General features: G+C 44.8%; 1 protein-coding gene across 1 annotated transcript in view; it reads left to right on the forward strand.

The window, feature by feature from the left end:
- The first annotated feature begins 356 nt into the window (after positions 1-356).
- The window catches only part of LOC139764962 (visual system homeobox 2-like), a 98245-nt gene continuing 76812 nt past the window's right edge, over positions 357-21789 (forward strand). Inside the window, exons 1-2 of the mRNA XM_071692019.1 lie at positions 357-428; positions 3271-3371. Of these exons, the coding sequence (XP_071548120.1) occupies positions 357-428; positions 3271-3371 (173 nt within the window). The remainder of the gene's footprint in view (positions 429-3270; positions 3372-21789) is intronic.

Here is a 21789-nt window from a genome sequence, read left to right on the forward strand (position 1 = left end):
TGTTTACCTTAGCTTTGTGGGTAATCGTCAAAGGCTTTCACAGGGAGGGAGGGAGGGAGGAGCCGGCCCGCTCCTCCATGTAATCAAAGAACGAGATGTTGCACAATATATTCGCTGCAACTTTGGGAGGATTTCATTCCGTCCGAAACACAATTACTTCATTATCTAACTTGTTTTATTATTTATTTATCAATTAATTGTCCTTTTAGATATTTGATTTTCATCTGGTTTGAGGAAGGCGTTTCGCTGGGATATAGAAATGACGATGTGGTTGACTTACAATGCAATACTCATTCTTTAAGTGAAGGGGGTGAGTGAAGTTAACTGATAAAGTGCTACTCATTCCTTAAGTGACGATGACGTATACTTATAAAGTGCCACCCGTTCTTCAAGTGTTGATGAGGTTTACTTATAGAAGGCAAGAGAGTGTAAGAAGCTGGGGGAATATCATACTAGAGAGAGCAAAGAGTTCTAGAGTACACAACACACACACACACACACACACACACACACACACACACACACACACACACACCCTTAATCGCTGCTTCCCGCATCAGCAAGGTAGCACCAGGAAACAGACAAATAATGGCCCATCCACACATATACACATATATATATATGCATAGACGCCCATACACGAACATATACATACATATACATATACATGTTAACATATACACGTATACATACATAAATATACATACATATACATACATATACACATGTATATATTCATACTTGCTTGCTTTCATCCATTCCTGGCGCTACCTCGCCTCACAGGAGGCACCATCGCTACCCACACCTTCAGCGTTAGCTTGGCGCTGTTAAGAACAGAGGACTGAGCCTTAGAGGGTATACCCTCACTTGGCCCCCGTCTCTGTTCCTTCTTTTGGAAAATTTTAAACTGGAGGGGAGGATTTCCAGCCCCCCGCTCCCTCCCCTTTTAGTCGCCTTCTACGACACGCAGGGAATACGTGGGAAGTATTCTTTCTCCCTTATCCCCAGGGATAATATATATATATATATATATATATATATATATATATATATATATATATATATATATATATATATATATATATATAGATAGATAGATAGATAGATAGATAGATAGAGAGAGAGAGAGAGAGATAAATAGATGCATGACAAATAGATAGACACCTGGCGCTGAACTAGGAGAGTTAAAGGTGGATTTCCATATGTGTGTAGTCTTTCACTATTAAGGAAATACGATATATACAAGCTAGGGGTCAGGGGGGAGGGCGGTTCTAAGACCCACCATGATGAATAATACCCATGATGAATGATACTCATTCACTCTCCCCCGGGCATGAGTAAGACGATCCCCAGTGTACTCACGTGTGACTCATTCCACCAAGCAACTGAATATAAAGATTATGAATAAAGTGATTCACATTCATCAGGTCATGAAGCGTGAGTACCTGTGGGTGATGCCATATTCATCATTCATTGCCTCTGACATCATCATTCATCATCATCATCATCATTATCATCATCATTCTGTGAGTGGATAAAGATGGTGCCATGACTGGACCATCTATGTGGATGAATGAAGCATCATCACACGTGAGGAAGGAAGTTCCCTTCATTCATTCATTCATTCATTCATTCAGTTATATAATAAAGTTATTTCCAGGTGTGTGGGGGGATGTGGGTGTGTGTGTGTGTGTTTGTGTATGTCAACATATCCACCGATGCCTCGATCCGGGGAGGGGAGGGGAGGGAGGGGGGGTGATTCGCCCCCCCTCTCTCTCTCTATCCTCTCTCTCTCTCTCTCTCTCTCTCTCTCTCTCTCTCTCTCTCTCTCTCTCTCTCTCTCTCTCTCTCTCTCTCTCACTGCTGCTGCTGCCTATAATCACATTTACACACCCCCTGCTGGCTGGCTGGCTGCCTCCCCCTCCCTTCCCTTCCTCCCCCCAACCACCTCACCGACCCACCGACCCACCGACCCCTCTGGTATGTACCCCACCTCCTCCTCCTCCTCCCGCCTGTGTGCGCCCGCCCCCAGCGGGAGGTCTGGGCGGGAGGGGGCGGTATTCACCTGGTCATTACGCCATTAGCGGGCGACAGGTGCGACTGACGGGTCGAGTGTCCCAGCCTGACTCGGCCGCACCTCAATTAAATCTGGAAATTGCTTGATTAGTGTTGGAAAGACTCGGGTAATGAAACTCAGGCTGGCTGAGGGAGGGTAGGTGGTGGAGGGAGGGTAGGTGGTGGAGGGAGGGTAGGTGGTGGAGGGAGGGTAGGTGGTGTGGTGGTGAGGGAGGGTAGGTGGTGGAGGGAGGGTAGGTGGTAGTGGTGGTGTTGATGGTGATGGTAAGGGAGGGTAGGTGGTAATGGTGGTGTTGATGATGGTGAGGGAAGGTGGGTGGTGTGGTGGTGTTGGAGGGTAGGTGGTGTTGGAGGGTTGGTGGTGGTGGTGTTGGAGGGTAGGTGGTGTTGGAGGGTTGGTGGTGGTGGTGTTGGGGTGGGTGATGTGGTGTTTGAGGGTGGATGGGTGACTGGTGTTGGAGGGAGGGTGGTGGTGGGTGGTGTTGGAGGGTGGATGGGTGGTGTTGTTAGCGGGTGGGTGAGTGTTGTTGTTGGAGGTTGGGTGGGTGTTGTTGTTGGAGGGTGGGTGGTTAATATTGTTGAAGGATGGGGGGGAGGGGGTAGTATTGTTGTTGAAAGTTAGTTGCTGCGTTGTTGGAGAGTGGGTGGGGCGTTGATGGAGTCTAGCGTGTTGGTGGAGAGAACGGATGTGTGTGTGTGTGTGTGTGTGTGTGTGTGTGTGTGTGTGTGTGTGTGTGTGTGTGTGTGTGTGTGTAGACTGGAGAGGTATGTTGGAGCAAGTGAGGGAGAGGGAGGCTTGTTGAAGTGTGGGAGGGAGGATAGTGTGTTGGAGACTCCCTGGAACGGTGATGTTATGGAGAACAGGGAGAAAATGAGGTTACAATGTTGGAGACTGAGGTGGAGAACTGTGGTGGAGGGTGAAAGGTACCTTGGGATGGTAGAATGTTGGAGAAAGAAGAAGAAGCTTTATTGATGGAGAGTGAGGGAGGGTGTTGTGAAAAGTTGATGGTGTTGGAGGAGGTGAAAGACGCCATCACCCCTATCACCTCCACCATCACCACCCATCACCCCTCTCCCCAACACCACCCTCATCTCCCTCCACCACCACCACCATCACCCCTTCCCCGTCACCATCACCACCACCATCACCGCCACCATCTCCCCCCCGTCACCACCACCACCACTAACCCCCAGGTCTCTCCCACAGGGTTCAGCTCGGACTCACTCCTGGGGAAACCCGGGGACCCCAGCTCCCTGGGTCTCTCTCGCAAGAAGAAGAAGAAGAGAAGACACAGGTAAGTCTCTCTGGGGTTCCTCTCGTCTTCCCTCCCCCCAGATCTCTGGGGGGCGGCACCTACACTTGACACTATCCATCTTCTCTGGGGATCCACCTGAGGCGTAGCTGGCGTCATGGTAGCAACAAATGTATATAGAAACACAAGACATCAACATCACAGAACCCTTGCTGAAAACATTATATACATTGATTTATATATATACATATTTTTTTTTTCATACGTATTCGCCATTTCCCGCGTCAGTGAGGTAGCGTCAAGAAGAGAGGACTGAGCCTTTGAGGAAAATCCTCACTCAAAGGTTCAGATCGCTGTTCTTAACATTTTACCAAACCTAACTTTTCAACGCGGAGGTATATTGGGCGATCAGCCTTGCGGTAGCGCTCCCGCCTATTGCACAGGGGTCCCGGGTTCGATCCTGGCTGTTGAAGGTTTGTATGTTCTATGAAGGTGCGCGTTCATATGAGCTTTGTTCGTATATATATATATATATATATACTTTACCTTCTGCCCCAGGAGTGCCCTTCTCTCGAGACCCCGCAGTTCTCGGGATATAAGCCACGTCCATCGGATGGAACCCCAGATCATACAGTGTTGTGCTGTGTGGATGTGAGGAACAAGGGTTTAGTACCATCAGTGTGTATACTGAATCTCGGACATGAAGGGATTCGTCATGTGTTACATCAGTGTTGGTGATATTGATGATATGAGTAGCGTCCCGAAAGCAGAAGAGAAAGTGTAACACGCATATGTCTGGGGAGTGTAGTTCCAGATGGGTGTATATCTCGTAATGTTGGTGTTTTAGACTGAGTTGGAAGGGCAGTTGTTTAAACGATTGTTAGGTAATTTCGGCAATTGTCAATTGGAGAAGTTATCTGCTGGTAAATATTCTTAAGATGTAAGATAAAGATAATTTTTCTATTTTCACTAAGGGGTTGGAAGTTGGCCATGTAGAGGTTTGGATAGGAAAGGTGTGATACTGAAGCAAATAACTGAATGCTAAGTATATTGAGGTAGGATTGTATTTACCTGTACGTTAACCTCATTATGGAAGTGTTCAACAATTGTGGTTGTTCAGTGGTTGTTGATTGTTCTGAGTGCTCTGTTTTGTGCAGTTGTCAGCTTTGTTACATTCGCCCCCTACCCCACCCTGTGACTCACTTCCGCTTCCATGGTTCCATCCGCTGCCAGATCCACTCCCAGATAACTAAAACACTTCTCTTCCTCCAGTCTTTTCTCCATTCAAACTCACCTCCCAATTGACTTGTCCCTCAACCCTACTGTACCTAATAACCTTGTTCTTAATCACATCTACTCGCAACTTTCTTTTTTCGCACACTTTACCAAACTCATTCACCAACTTTTGCTGTTTCTCACTCGAATCATTAACTAGAGCTGTATGATCGGCGAACAACAACTGACTCACTTCCCAAGCTCTCTCATCTTCAACAGACTGCATACTTACCCCTCTTTCCAAAACTCCTGTACTCATCCACCTAACCACCCCATCCACAAACATATTAAACATCCATAGAGACATCACACACCTCTGCCGCAGATCGAAATTCACTGGGAACCAATCACTCTCCCTTCCTCCTACTCGTACACACGCCTTACATCCTCGGTAAAAACTTTTGACTGCTTCTAGCAACTTGCCTCACACACCATATATTCTAATAATACCTTCCATCAACCCTATCATATGCATTTTCCAGATACATAAATGCCACATACAAATCCATCTGTTTTTCTAGGTATTTCTCACATACATTTTTCAAAGCAAACACCTGATCCACACATCCTCTACCACTTCTGAAACCACACTGCTCTTCCCCAGTCTGATGCTCTGTACATGCCTTCACCCTCATAATCAATACCCTCTCGTATAATTTCCCAGGAATACTCAGCAAACTTATACCTCTGTAATTTGGATACTCACTTTTATCCCCTTTGCCTTTGTACAATGGCACTATGCATGCATTCCGCCAATCTTCAGGTACTTATCATGATCTATACATACACTGAATATCCTTACCAACCAAAAAACAACACAGTCACTCCCTTTCCTAAGAAATTTACCAGCAATACCATCCAAACCCGCCGCCTTGCCAGATTTCATCTTCCGCAAAGCTTTCACTACCTCTTCTCTGTTTACCAAACGATTATGTACAATGTAATCATCTATGAATATCTGCGGTAGAGATTTTTGAGATCTCGTGTGTGTGTGTGTGTGTGTGTGTGTGTGTGTGTGTGTGTGTGTGACGACCTTGACACCTCTTCACCCACGACTTCGATAACGACCCCCCTCCCCCGTTACGACCCCCTTTGATCTCTACTTACGTTACGACCCCACCTTTCCGATCTCCCGGCACGACCCCCTGTGACGACTCTGTGGAAGACGACCCCGTAACGTACAGCAGACATCAATGACGACTCTTTGGTGTGTGACGCTCCGCTCCGTCACGTCACGAAGTGCAGCTCCTCCAGCGTCACAATACAGAGTTCTTCTAGTGTTGCGTTACATATCAAAACTCTGCCACTGTTATGTTACAAAAGGAGAGCTCACCCAGCGGTGTGTGACATAGTAGAACTAACTCAAGCGTCGTGTTACAAAGTCTAGAATTCTCCCGGCGTTACTTTACCGAATAGAACTCTACCAGCGTCGCGTTACAGAATAGAACTCTCCCAGTGCTACATTACATTGCAGAACTTTCTCAGCGTTATGTAACAAAATATAGCTGTACCGGCATTATGTTACGGAGTAGAACTCTACGAGGGTTAGGTTACAGAGTAGAACTCTACCAGCGTTATGTTACAGAGTAGAACTCTACCAGCGTTATGTTACAGAGTAGAACTCTAGCAGCGTTATGTTACAGAGTAGAATTCTACCAGCGTTATGTCACAGAGTAGAACTCTACCAGCCATATGTTACAGAGTAGAACTCGTTTAGCGTCGCGTTACAGAACAGAATTCTCACAACTTTACGTTACAGCACACACTAAGGAGTGTTCAGTACACTACCATGATTTTCAGAGGCGCTTAAGGGCGTTCAATACACTACCATGAATTTCAGAGTCGCTTAAGGGCGTTCAATACACTACCATGAATTTCAGAGGCGCTTAAGGGCGTTCAATACACTATCATGAATTTCAGAGGCGCTTACGGGCGTTCAGTACACAGCCACAATCATCAGAGGCGTTCAACTGAACACTTTGAACCCCGAGACTCCTTAAAAAGCGATTTTTAAAAACGCCTTAAATACAACACGTAATGGCTGAAGTATATAAGAATTTATTCATCATTTGCAATCTATTTCCAGACCCGTTGGCTGCTGCACAGACAGACAGAGAGAGACAGACACAGAAATGAAAAAAAAAAAACGCATTTATCTTTAACAAACATGAATCATTCCCCACAAAAAACGCAGTAAAAAACCTCTCACAAATGCACCGACGAAATATATATATATATATATATATATATATATATATATATATATATATATATATATATATATATATATATATATATATATATATATATATATTCGCCATATACATCATGTACGCCCATGTACGCGGTTAGTTTTTTTAAATATTAAAGTAAGTTCATAATGTGTCGAGGGCTGAGCCATTTACTGGGGGAAAAAAAGGTTGAAAATTACCATAGAAATACTGTTAAACCTTTTTTGTTCCCTCACTCTCCCGCTCTGAACATTACCCCGTTTGGCGGCAAATTATCCCTACCAGTGGAATGGTCACACGTGCAGTTTGCGGTAACCAATAATTGCAGTTACAATAATTGTATATATATGTATGTATGTATGTATATATATATATATATATATATATATATATATATATATATATATATATATATATATATATATATATGTATATATAGCTACGTCTCTTCGTTGTATATCAACTGACTGTTATATTTCTCTCTTGTGTCTCCACCGATGATGTGATTATGACGCGAAAGTGTACTTGGGAACTTATCGTGTTTCATTTTCCCCGTAGACTCAAGGGAATATATATATACATATATATATATATATATATATATATATATATATATATATATATATATATGCTCACACTGTGCGCTGTTTGGGAAGGAAAGGCTTGATGGAGACAAGGTGGCTTATGGTCAGAGGTGGATATGATGAAGAATTAGGAGGTGGCTGGCAATGGTTCCAGGGAAGGGGAGAAGACACTTCTCTGGAAAGTCAGTAAAGGGCCAGTTTGAGGTCCTGGAGTTCCAGGATTGAGATAGATGACTTGGACGGGTTGCGTGTCCACTCCAGCGGCCTGGAAATAGGTTAGCTAGGCGCAATGGTCAAGGGTCGTAACGTCGTGCTTAAGGGTCGTACCGTCGTGCACCACAGTAGTCGTACCATCGTACCCATGAACCGTACCGTCGTGTACCACAACAGTCTCACAGAAGTTTCGAAAGTCATCGAACGGATAAGAAAGATTCGAACCCTGACACGAAAATGTATTTCGTGGTGCAGCGGTTTCATGAACCACACGGTGAACGATCAAGACTACTCACTTGATCAATCCACAAATCAACTCAGGAGAAAAATAAGTTTACTATAAGATAGCCAAATATATATATATATATATATATATATATATATATATATATATATATATATATATATATATATATATATATATATATATATATATTTTTTTTTTTTTTAACTATTCGCCATTTCCCGCGTTAGCAAGGTAGCGTTAAGAACAGAGGACTGGGCCTTTGTGGAATATCCTCACCTGGCCCCCCTCTGTTCCTTCTTTTGGAAAATTAAAAAAAAAAAACGAGAGGGGAGGATTTCCAGCCTCCCGCTCCCTCCCCTTTTAGTCGCCTTCTACGACACGTAGGGAATACGTGGGAAGTACTCTTAATCCCCTATCCCCAACGCTCGTTGTATGTTTTGGACAATCGCATGTTTACCAAATGGCGTCCTAGCTTCGTCTCTTCGATGTATATCAACTGACTGTTATATTTCTCTCTTGTGTCTCCCCTGATGATGTGATTATAACACGAAAGTGCACTTGGGAACTTTTCGTGTTTCATTTTCCACGTGGACTCATAGGAATATCTTGATCACGTGCAAAATTGTGATCCTTTCCAATATATATATATATATATATATATATATATATATATATATATATATATATATATATATATATATATATATATTTATATATATATATATATATATATATATATATATATATATATATATATATATATATATATATATATATATATATATATATATATTCTGGAGAGGATCACAATTTTGCGTGAGATCAAGTATATTCCTATAAGTCCACTGGGAAATTAGAAATACAATAAGTTCCCATGTGCACCTTCGTGTAATAATTACATCATCAGGGGAGACACAAAAGAGAAAAATAACAGTCAGTTGATATACAACGAAGAGACGAAGCTAGGACGCCATTTGGTAAACATATGATTGTCCAAAACAGACGACACGCGTATCATAAACTTATTATGTGAACAAGAAGGTGCATTGTTTACAAATTTTATCAACAATAAAGTTATCCAATTTGTATAGACCTTCACTAATATGAAGATTATAATTCGTTGTGTATGTAATGATAGAAGATTCAATGATATTTCTTGTGGTACTGGAGTTGGAGTTAATTACTCCAGTCAATACAATGATCATAGTTTTTAACGTGATTAAACAAGGCATTTGATTCTTGTCCTGTGTTTATACTATATTTATGTTGCTTAAGTCTAACAGAAAGATCTGTACCAGTCTGCCCAACATGAAACTTATCACAATTTCTACATTGCACTTTATAGATGCACCCAGGAGAATTTTCTGGTGAGTTCCTGATTAAGCTATTCTTTATAGTATTATTGTTGCTGAAGGCAACATTTACATTAAAGGATTTAAGCAACATAGGAAGTAAAGTAAAATGAAAATTTACAAACATTTCTCCCCTTACTTAACAATCTAGTACCTTCCATCAAATTTACTGTAGAAAATGAAAATAATGGTATGTTACCATTTTTAGATTGCACGATCCATAGGCAAGGAAACAAGTTCAAGTTTAGTATATACAGAAAACCTACCAGTGTATGTTCATATATCCATTATTACTCATCTCAACATGACAGAGTTAAATTATCATCATTTCAGTCTATGTTCCTTAGGTCATTACTATTTGCAGTCCAGAGTGTATTGATGATGAGTTTGAGAAGATATATTCTATTGGATCTAAGTTAAAGTACCGTAGATCTTTCATTGATAAATCCCTTAAGTTAGTAAAGAAATCATTTTATAGAGTTGAGCCCAAACCTCCCATTGACACCAAGAATCTTTTAGTTCTCTCTTTTAATAATAATTTCACTTTGCTTCCCATATTGCTTAAATAGTTTAATGTAAATGTTGCCTTTAGCAACAATAATACTATATAGAATATCTTAATCAGGAATTCACCAGAAAATTCTCTTAGATGCATCTATAAAGTGCCTTGTGGAAACCGTGATAAACTTTATGTTGGTCAGACTGGTAAGGATCTTTCTGTTAGACTTAAGCAACATAAATATAGTATAAGAACAGGACAAGAATCAAATGCCTTGTTTAATCATGTTAAAAACTATGATCATTGTATTGTCTGGAGTAACGCAATCTCAGTTATTAACTCTGACTCTATTACCAAGAGAAATATCATTGAATCTTCTATTAGTGAATACACAAAGAATTATAATAATAATATCAGTGATGGTCTATACAAGTTAGATAAGTTTATTGTTGATAAGATTTGTAAATGATAAGTTTATGAACGCTCGTTGTATGTTTTGGACAATCACATGTTTACCACATGGCGTCCTAGCTTCGTCTCTTCGATGTATATCAACTGACTGTTATATTTCTCTCTTGTGTCTCCCCTGATGATGTGATTATTACACGAAAGTGCACTTGGGAACTTTTCGTGTTTCATTTTCCACGTGGACTCATAGGAATATCTTGATCACGTGCAAAATTGTGATCCTTTCCAATATATGTATATATATATATATATATATATATATATATATATATATATATATATATATATATATATATATATATATATATATATATATATATATATATATATATATATATATATATATATATTCTGGAGAGGATCACAATTTTGCGTGAGCTCAAGTATATTCCTATAAGTCCACTGGGAAATTAAAAATACAATAAGTTCCCATGTGCACCTTCGTGTAATAATTACATCATCAGGGGAGACACAAAAGAGAAAAATAACAGTCAGTTGATATACAACGAAGAGACGAAGCTAGGACGCCATTTGGTAAACATATGATTGTCCAAAACAGACGACACGCGTATCATAAACTTATTATGTGAACAAGAAGGTGCATTGTTTACAAATTTTATCAACAATAAAGTTATCCAATTTGTATAGACCTTCACTAATATGAAGATTATAATTCTTTGTGTATGTAATGATAGAAGATTCAATGATATTTCTTGTGGTACTGGAGTTGGAGTTAATTACTCCAGTCAATACAATAATCATAGTTTTTAACGTGATTAAACAAGGCATTTGATTCTTGTCCTGTGTTTATACTATATTTATGTTGCTTAAGTCTAACAGAAAGATCTGTACCAGTCTGCCCAACATGAAACTTATCACAATTTCTACATTGCACTTTATAGATGCATCCAGGAGAATTTTCTGGTGAGTTCCTGATTAAGCTATTTTTTATAGTATTATTGTTGCTGAAGGCAACATTTACATTAAAGGATTTAAGCAACATAGGAAGTAAAGTAAAATGAAAATTTACAAACATTTCTCCCCTTACTTAACAATTTAGTACCTTCCATCAAATTTACTGTAGAAAATGAAAATAATGGTATGTTACCATTTTTAGATTGCACGATCCATAGGCAAGGAAACAAGTTTAAGTTTAGTATATACAGAAAACCTACCAGTGTATGTTCATATATCCATTATTACTCATCTCAACATGACAGAGTTAAATTATCATCATTTCAGTCTATGTTCCTTAGGTCATTACTATTTGCAGTCCAGAGTATATTGATGATGAGTTTGAGAAGATATATTCTATTGGATCTAAGTTAAAGTACTGTAGATCTTTCATTGATAAATCCCTTAAGTTAGCAAAGAAATCATTTTATAGAGTTGAGCCCAATCCTCCCATTGACACCCAGAATCTTTTAGTTCTCCCCTTTTAATAATGATTTTAATTTACTTCCCATGTTGCTTAAATCCTTTAATGTAAATGTTACCTTCAGCAACAATAATACTATAAAGAATATCTTAATCAGAAACTCACCAGAAAATTCTCCTGGATGCATCTATAAAGTGCCATGTAGAAATTGTGATAAGTTTTATATTGGGCAGACTGGTAAGCATCTTTCTGTTAGACTTAAGCAAAATAGATATAGTATAAGAACAGGACAAGAATCAAATGCTCCGTTTAATCACGTTAAAAACTATGATCATTGTAATGACTAGAGTAATGCCATCTCAGTTATTAACTCAACTCCAGTACAACGAAAAATAATTGAATCTTCTATTATCAAATACACAAAGAATTATAATCTTGGTATTAGTGAACGTCTATACAAATTGGATAACTTTATTGTTGTTAAGATCTGTAAACAATGCACGTTCTTGTCTACATAATAAGTTTATGATACGCTCGTTGTCCTTCTTGGACAATCACATGTTTAAAAAATGGCGTCCTAGCTACGTCTCTTCGTTGTATATCAACTAACTGTTATATTTCTCTCTTGTGTCGCCCCTGATGATGTGATTATCATACGAAAGTGCACTCGGGAACTTATCGTGTTTCATTTTCCCCGCGGACTCATAGGAATATGTATGTATGTATGTATTCATTTATTTATTCATTATAATTTGTCGCTGTTTCCCGCGTTAGCGAGGTAGCGCAAGGAAACAGACAAAAAAGTGGTCCAACCCATCTACATACACATAAACATAGATATACATGAACGCCCACACACGCACATGTACATACCTAAACATTTCAACGTATATATACATATACATACACTGACATATACATATATACTCATGTACGTATTCATCCTTGCTGCCTTTATCCATCTTGTTGCCACCCCACCACAAATGAAATAGCTACTCCCCCTCACTCCCACGACGTAGCGCCAGGAAAACAGACAAAAAAAGGCCATATTCGTTCAACACTCAGTCTCTAGTTGTCGTGTATAATGCACCGAAACCACAAGTAGGATTCTCGAAGCTATAGGATTGGACACTTATCTTCGTCTTCAACACCATGTTTCAAGCGATTGAATTCCCTTTCCGATCTCTCCTATATTACTATCTCTCAACCTGACAGTTGATGTCCCCTATCTAATATTACTGATAAGACTTCAGTAAAGCAGTCTAGTGAAGATATGATAAGATCTCGCCCCCGCATGTAGGAACTACTATATTAAATCTAACAATAATTTACGATATGATTCTTGACCACGGAGCTCAGTTTGATCCAAGACACGAATGGATTTAGTGTCATTTCGTGTGAGAGTTTAGTGTCATTTCGTGTGAGAGTTTAGTGTCATTTCGTGTGAGAGTTTAGTGTCATTTCGCGTGAGAGTTTAGTGTCATTTCGTGTGAGAGTTTAGTGTCATTTCGTGTGAGAGTTTAGTGTCATTTCGTGTGAGAGTTTAGTGTCATTTCGTGTGAGAGTTTAGTGTCATTTCGTGTGAGAGTTTAGTGTCATTTCGTGTGAGAGTTTAGTGTCATTTCGTGTGAGAGTTTAGTGTCATTTCGTGTGAGAGTTTAGTGTCATTTCGTGTGAGAGATTAGCGTATATGTTATCTTTTTATTTATCTCTTATCTGTTATCTTTTGGCCATCACTTGTCCCGCTGGGTATCTCAGATCACCTGCGCCTGGTTGGCTGGAGGCGTTTTGTCTTCAAAGGTTTACTGGCAGGTCCATGGGAGAGGAGGGTGGGAGTGAGGGGTGTGAAGGGAGGGATGATGATGATGGACTCCTGCGGCGCCCGTGGGAGGCCTCGCCTCCTGTATTATCACCTTCGAAAGGATAGCTATCAGACGTTCCCCCGGCCGCCCACCCTCCCCCTCCACCATGTGTCAACTCCTGACCCCTTGGTGTGTGTTTATCTATCATTAGAGTATCGGATCTCTCTCTCTCTCTCTCTCTCTCTCTCTCTCTCTCTCTCTCTCTCTCTCTCTCTCTCTCTCTCTCTCTCTCTCTCTCTCTCTCACATATATATACGAGTGACCTTCCCACTTTAGCAAAGTAGCGCCGGAGAATCACTCTCTGAATCTTTGTGTCGAGAGGAAAAAATAAATCATAAAAATATTCTTGTGGAAAATCTATTACAATATCTCTTATCTCCATCACCGTAAAGGTTATATCTATCTCCCTCTCCCTCCCTCCTCTCCCTCCTCTCCAACAATCTCTCCCTCCCCTCCTGCCCTTGGGGGAGCAACCCTACCCACCCCTTCAACACCCTCGCCCCTGCCCCTCTCTCTCCCCATACTCCTCCCCATCCTTGGGGTTGTTGATGCTGCCTCTTCCTCCTCCTCCTCTCGGGGGGCGCGGCCCCTTCCTCCTTCCCTCCCTCCTCCTAGTCTTCCACCACCACCCCCACATCCCTCTCTTCCCTCCTCCTCCTCCCCGCGCCCGTGGCGAGGTACGCCCGCCTCCCTCCTCCTCCTCCTCCTGCCACACAAGAGGTAGCGAGAGCATGGGTGCTGGCGGACCATCTTATTACCAGCCTCAATATGCGCAATATCGGTAAAAGCTCGACTCTGTCAGCCGGCGGCGACTCAGGACCCGACGTCAATTTGACTAAAAGTGGCATTCATGAATATTGGAGGAGGAGGAGGAGGAGGAGGTAGAGGAGGCGGAGGGAGGGAGGGAGCCAGCCTGCCTGCCTGCGTCGGCCCTATGTTCCCTCCTGCTGTTACTACCTGCTCTTACCTGCTGCTGCTCCTACCTGCTTCTACCTCCTACTGCTTGTTGCTTCCACCTGCTACCTCCTGCTGCTGCCTGGAGCTGCCTCCTGCTACCTGCTGCTGCCTGGTGCTCCCTCCTGTTACTACCTGCTACCTGCTGTTACTACCTGCTCTTACCTGCTCCTCCTACCTGCTACCTGCTGCTTGCTGCTACTACTTCCTCTACTGCTGTCGTGGCCCTACCACTCCTGTTCCCGTTGCTCGTGAATGCTTTCATTACTGTTGCTCTCCACCCGCTCCTGTTCCTGCTGCTACTTGCCCTCCCACTGCTCCTGTTCCTGCTGCTACTTGTCCTCCCACTGCTCCTGCTCCTGCTGGTTAGCCTGCCGCTCCTGCTGCGTCTTTTCTGTACCTTGGTCGGCCGCTGGCGTAAGGGGGGCACAGGGCGCGGTAGGTCCCCTCTCTTACTGCCCCACTCTGTCGTCTGTCCCTCCCTCCCGCTCCTTTCATTGCCCATCTCTTATTTCCTCCCTCCTCTTCCACCTCCTTCTAGTCCTCCTTCTCCTCCTTCCTTCTTCTCCTTCCTCCTTCTGCCTCTCATCCTCCTCCTCTTCCTTCCTTCTTCTCCTTCCTCCTCTTCCTCCTCTCCCCTTCCTCCTTCTCCTTCCCTCTTCTCCTTCCTCCTCTTCCTCTTCTCCTCCTCCTTCCTTCACCTCCTCCTTCCTTCTTCCTCTCCTCCGGCATGTCCTCGTCACTCCCTCTACCTCCATACAACCGTCAACACCCAGGGCCACTCACCACTCACTTTGCTTACCCATGAACCAACCCTTACAACACCTGACTCCCTGACCAGCAGTCCACACACCTGACTCCCTGACCAGCAGTCCACACACCTGGCTCCCTGACCAACAGTCCACACACCTGACTCTCTGACCAGCAGCCCACACACCTGACTCCCTGATCAACAGTCCACACACCTGACTCAATGACCAACAGTCCACACACTTGACTCCCTGACCAACAGTCCACACACCTGACTCCCTGACCAGCAGTCCACACACCTGACTCCCTGACCAACAGTCCACACACCTGACTCCCTGACCAGCAGCCCACACACCTGACTCCCTGACCAGCAATCCACACACCTGACTCACTGACCAGCAGACGCTCACACTGATTCACAAACAGCTGATCTTGACATTTCTGTATCCAGACATATGTACGTCTCGAAAATCATCTCTGACCTCTGACTATTTGACCCCCTGACCCCTGTACAGCTGCTCACTGGTCTAGCTGACCCCGTACCTCTGCATACCTGTTCACTGCCCAGCTGAACCCTGATCACTGTTCACCAGTGACCCTTGTACAGATGGGAGAGGTCAGCAATGACCCTTGTACAGATGGGAGAGGTCAGCAATGACCCTTGTACAGATGGGAGAGGTCAGCAATGACCCTTGTTCAGATGGGAGAGGTCAGCAATGACACTTGTACAGATGGGAGAGGTCAGCAATGACCCTTGTACAGATGGGAGAGGTCAGCAATGACCCTTGTACAGATGGGAGAGGTCAGCAATGACCCTTGTACAGATGGGAGAGGTCAGCAATGACCCTTGTACAGATGGGAGAGGTCAGCAATGACCCTTGTACAGATGGGAGAGGTCAGCAATGACACTTGAACAGATGGGAGAGGTCAGCAATGACCCAGTGGAATATTCCCATTGTCTGATAATATTTGCGGGGGAAGAAGGTGGAGGAGGAGGGGAGGGTGGTGATATTTGTAGTCTGTATCTGGGAGTGGATTTGGCTGCGGAAGTGAGTCATAGGGTGGGGGAGGGGGCGAAAGTTCTGGGAGTGTTGAAAAATGTGTGGAAGGCGAGAACGTTACCTTGGAAAGCAAAAATGGATATGTTGGAAGGAATAGTGGTTCCAACAATGTTATATCGTTGGGAGGCGTGGGCTATAGATAGAGTTGTGCGGAGGAGGGTGGATGTGCTGGACATGAGGTGTTTGAGGACAATATGTTGTGTGAGGTGGTTTGATCGAGTAAGTAATGAAAGGATAAGAGAGATGTGTGGTAATAAAAAGAGTGTGGTTGAGAGAACAGATGAGGGTGTTTTGAAATGGTTTCGTCGCATGGAGAGAATGATTGAGGAAATATTGACAAAGAGGATATATGTGTCAGAGGTGGAGGGAACGAGAAGTGGAAGACCAAATTGGAGGTGGAAAGATGGAGTGAATAAGATATTGAGTGATCGGGGCCCGAACATGCAGGAGGGTGAAAGGCGTGCAAGGAATAGAGTGAATTGGAACGAAGTGGTATACCGGGGTCGACGTGCTGTCAATGGATTGAACTAGGGCATGTGAAGCGTCTGGGGTAAACCATTGAAAGTTTTGTGGGGCCTGGATATGGAAAGGGAGCTGTGGTTTCGGTGTATTATACATGACAGCTAGAGACTGAGTGTGAACGAATATGGCCTTTGTTGTCTTTTCTAGCGCTACCTCGCGCACATGCGGGGGGAGGGGGTTGTCATTTCATGTGTGGCGGGGTGGCGACGGGAATGAATAAGGGCAGACAGTATGAATTACGTACATGTGTATATATGTATATGTCTGCGTGTGTATATGTATGTATACGCTGAGATGTATAGGTATGTATATGTGCGAGTCTGGACGTGTATGTATATACATGTGTATGTGGGTGGGTTGGGCCATTCTTTCGTCTGTTTCCTTGCGCTACCTCGCTAACGCGGGAGACAGCGACAAAGTATGATAAATGAATTATAGATAACGGGATGGGGGGAGGTGTGTACAGTGTTAGGCCTCATCCCTTCAACATTTTCTACTATCATACAACTCTTTTAAAACGTCTGTATGTTGTCCATATTTACGACATCCGCCATTCCTATGTTATAGAAATGACTTCTTTATAACCTTTCTCAACAAGTTTGTTTCTGAAGTTCATGTTATGTTCTCTGGTTGTTCTATCCTCATATTATGTTCTCTGGTTGTTCTATCCTCATGTTATGTTCTCTGGTTGTTCTATCCTCATGTTATGTTCTCTGGTTGTTCTATCCTCATGTTATGTTCTCTGGTTGTTCTATCCTCATGTTATGTTCTCTGGTTGTTCTATCCTCATATTATGTTCTCTGGTTGTTCTATCCTCATGTTATGTTCTCTGGTTGTTCTATCCTCATGTTATGTTCTCTGGTTGTTCTATCCTCATGTTATGTTCTCTGGTTGTTCTATCCTCATGTTATGTTCTCTGGTTGTTCTATCCTCATGTTATGTTCACTGGTTGTTCTATCCTCATGTTATGTTCTCTGGTTGTTCTATCCTCATGTTATGTTCTCTGGTTGTTCTATCCTCACATTTCTCGAAGAACCGTTCATTGCCAGCGTCGTCATGCTGTATCAAAACCTTGAGGGCTGTGATCAGGTCGTCCCTTCTTTTCTCTCTTCCAGGATAGGCAAATTTAAGGCCGCCAACCTTTCTCCTTCAATAACTTCCCTTGATAATCCGGCATCCATCTTTGTCGCCCTCCTCTGGACCTTCTCTATCAGCTCTTTGTGCTTCTTTACCTGCGGTGACCCAACCTGAGAAGCATAGTCTAGTTTTGTTCTTATGTACGATGTGAACAGCTGGTTGTGTGTGTGTGTGTGTGTGTGTGTGTGGGTGTGTGTGTGTGTGTGTGTGTGTGTGCCACATTTACCCCCTCCGCCAGCGTCTCCCTCCACCGGCGTCACCCTCCAACGGCGTCACCCTCCAACAGCGTCACCCTCCAACAGCGTCACCCTCCACAAGCGTCACCCTCCAACAGCGTCACCCTCCAACAGCGTCACCCTCCAACAGCGTCACCCTCCAACAGCGTCACCCTCCAACAGCGTCACCCTCCAACAGCGTCACCCTCCAACAGCGTCACCCTCCAACAGCGTCACCCTCCACAAGCGTCACCCTCCAACAGCGTCACCCTCCAACAGCGTCACCCTCCAACAGCGTCACCCTCCACCCGTTACCCTCCATCAGCGTCACCCTCCACCCAGCGCGTCACAACGCACCTTCCACAAGGCTTAGTCCTGCGACCTACGCGCATCTACACGACCTGGACACGACCTGGTACGACCTGGGCACGACCTGGACACGACCTGGTACGACCTGGGCACGACCTGGAGACGACCTGGAGACGACTCACCTGAAAAAGGCTCAAATAACACAGTAACGCATGATGTATAACAATATAACAAATAACACAGTAACACATGATGTATAACAATATAACAAATAACACAGTAACACATGATGTATAACAATATAACGATATTAACAACAGTGTGAACGCAAGACACTTAGAGATAGAGTGAGAAAATCAGATCCCGGACGTAATTGGGTCTCACGACCCATTTGAACACCTCAGTGTCTCACGACCCATTTGAACACCTCAGTGTCTCACGACCCATTTGAACATCTCGGTGTCTCACGCCCCATTTGAACACCTCGTTGAACATCACGTTGCCCCGCAGGGCGAGGAGGTGCGTCACGTCCCCAGCAGGTCCTCACTGTACGGCACGTCCTGGGGATGCGACAGCTGAGGAGGGGGCGCGGGGGGCTGCGGCTGGGGTCCCCAGGCCACACGATGATGAGGCTCCCAACACCTGACGGGGTCTCACATCACCAGACGATGCCCCCGACGCCACCAGACGGTGCCCCCGACGCCACCAGACGGTGCCCCCGACGCCACCAGACGGTGCCCCCGACGCCACCAGACGGTGCCCACGACGCCACCAGACGATGCCCACGACGCCACCAGACGGTGCCCCGCACACACACACCCGTACGAACCCCAGACACACCTGACGGGGCCCACAAACCACCTGAAGAACCCTTCACACACACACACACACACACACACACACACACACACACACACACACACACACACACACACATACACACACACACACACACATATATGACCGTGTCTTTACATCACCGGACGCCCACCGCCGCCCCTCCCGACGCCCCGCCGCCCCCCAAACACCTGTCTGGGACACCTCCCTCCTTTACAACCACCAGACAGAGGCCCTCCCCGTCGTCACCCGGCGTGACAGATCGTCAAGAGACGTCTCCTCCATCACGGGAGGAAGTATTCATCGCAGTGATCTGGGCGGACGCACGCTGACGCGGGTGCGACAGCCAAGCTGTCTGTCTCCCTCACAAGGGGCAGGAGGAGGTGGAGAGGGAATGGGGGCCCTGGGGGCGCCTGCCCGGAGGACCCAGAACACACACGACACGAGACGACACGAGACGTACCCACACCGCCCTCCTCATCTCAGATCAAAACCCCGGGAAGACCTTTGAATCGAAACCCAGGGACACGTCCAACATCCCTCTGGGTCCCCCACCTGACAGCTGTATCCCTCACCTCCTGTGAAGGATCGAGAGAAGGATCGGCTCAAAGCAAAAGGAGAAGCAAAGGCGCTGTTTTCCACCTAGGGATATAGAGAAATTAAGAGTGTCCCTAAAACCCCATAATCTGGGGTCTACGGGCCAGGGCAGTGGAGACACACCCCCTTACAGACAGACAGACTGACTCATGGAAGGTGACAAGTGAGGCAGACATACATCACTAAGGGGGGATCTTGAGACATACGGTGAGACATAGACGATGCGAGACACAGATGGAAGTGTGTGGCACAGAGACGCGGGATATGAGAAGAGAGAGAGAGAGAGAGAGAGAGAGAGAGAGAGAGAGAGAGAGAGAGAGAGAGAGAGAGAGAGAGAGAGAGGGTGGCGCTTAATGAGACGTTGAGAAACATTCGATAGAGGAGGCGAGATGAGGAACAGCAAAATGATAGTAAGGAGAACGACGAATAAGAACCAGGAATTTACTCTCTGGCTGATTTCGTCAGCGCCTCCGTCAGGAGAAGAGTCGTTCATGGTTCTCCCGACGAAAACTAGATGCGGGTTGTGAGTTCTTCGCTATTGTGAGTTCCCCGCTCTGGTCATCCCTGAGGTAGAGGGTCGTGCTAGTGACGGGGGAGGTCGTAAATGTTGCGTCACATCGATAGTGACGGGGAAGGTCGTAAACGTTGCGTCACATGCTAGTGACGGGGAAGGTCGTAAATGTTGCGTCACATCGGTAGTGACGGGAGGGGTCGTAAATGTTGCGTCACATCGGTAGTGACGGGGAAGGTCGTAAATGTTGCGTCACATCGGTAGTGACGGGGAAGGTCGTAAATGTTGCGTCACATCGGTAGTGACGGGGAGGTCGTAAATGTTGCGTCACATCGGTAGTGACGGGGAAGGTCGTACATGTTGCGTCACATCGGTAGTGACGAGGAAGGTCGTACATGTTGCGTCACATCGGTAGTGACGGGGAGGTCGTAAATGTTGCGTCACATCGGTAGTGACGGGGAAGGTCGTAAATGTTGCGTCACCTCGGTTGTGACGGGGAAGGTCGTAAATGTTGCGTCACCTCGGTAGTGACGGGGGAGGTCGTAAATGTTGCGTCACCTCGGTAGTGACGGGGAAGGTCGTAAATGGTGCGTCACATCGCTAGTGACGGGGAAGGTCGTAAATATTGCGTCACATCGGTAGTGACGGAGAAGGTCGTAAATGTTGCGTCACATCGTTAGTGACGGGAAGGAAGGTCGTAAATGTTGCGTCACATCGGTAGTGACGGGAAGGAAGGTCGTAAATGTTGCGTCACATCGGTAGCAGGAACATACCGAGATGCCATGGAAGGAGAAGGAGGAGGGACAGAGCAGGTAAGGTTTGGCCCAGGGAGCGAGTATGTGGGAGTACCCGGGAGTACAGGAGAGTACATGAGAGTACCTGGGAGTACAGGAGAGTACATGAGAGTACCTGGTAGTACAGGAGAGTACATGAGAGTATCTGGGAGTACAGGAGAGTACATGAGAGTGCCTGGGAGTACAGGAGAGTACATGAGAGTACCTGGGAGTACAGGAGAGTACATGAGAGTACCTGGGAGTACAGGAGAGTACATGAGAGTACCTGGTAGTACAGGAGAGTACATGAGAGTACCTGGGAGTACAGGAGAGTACATGAGAGTATCTGGGAGTACTCGAGAGTACAGGAGAGTATATAGGAGTACCTGGGAGTACCTGGGAGTACAGGAGAGTACATGAGAGTACCGGAGAGTACCTGGGAGTACCTGGGAGTACATAGGAGTACCTGGGAGGAGAGCAAGAGTACCTTAAATCCAAATAGATACGAGAGATAAAGGATAGTACAGCAGGAGGACCAGGAGACCCGTGTGAGACAAGACTCACAGATAACAGATAAACGTACTCGATAAGGACACACACACACACACACACACACACACACACAGAGGGGTGATGATCAGCGAGGCCTTGCGGGACACAGGGGCCCCGACTTCCATTGTCCAAC

This window comes from Panulirus ornatus, chromosome 52 (genome assembly GCF_036320965.1).
Source record: "Panulirus ornatus isolate Po-2019 chromosome 52, ASM3632096v1, whole genome shotgun sequence".
Lineage (NCBI taxonomy): Eukaryota > Metazoa > Arthropoda > Malacostraca > Decapoda > Palinuridae > Panulirus > Panulirus ornatus.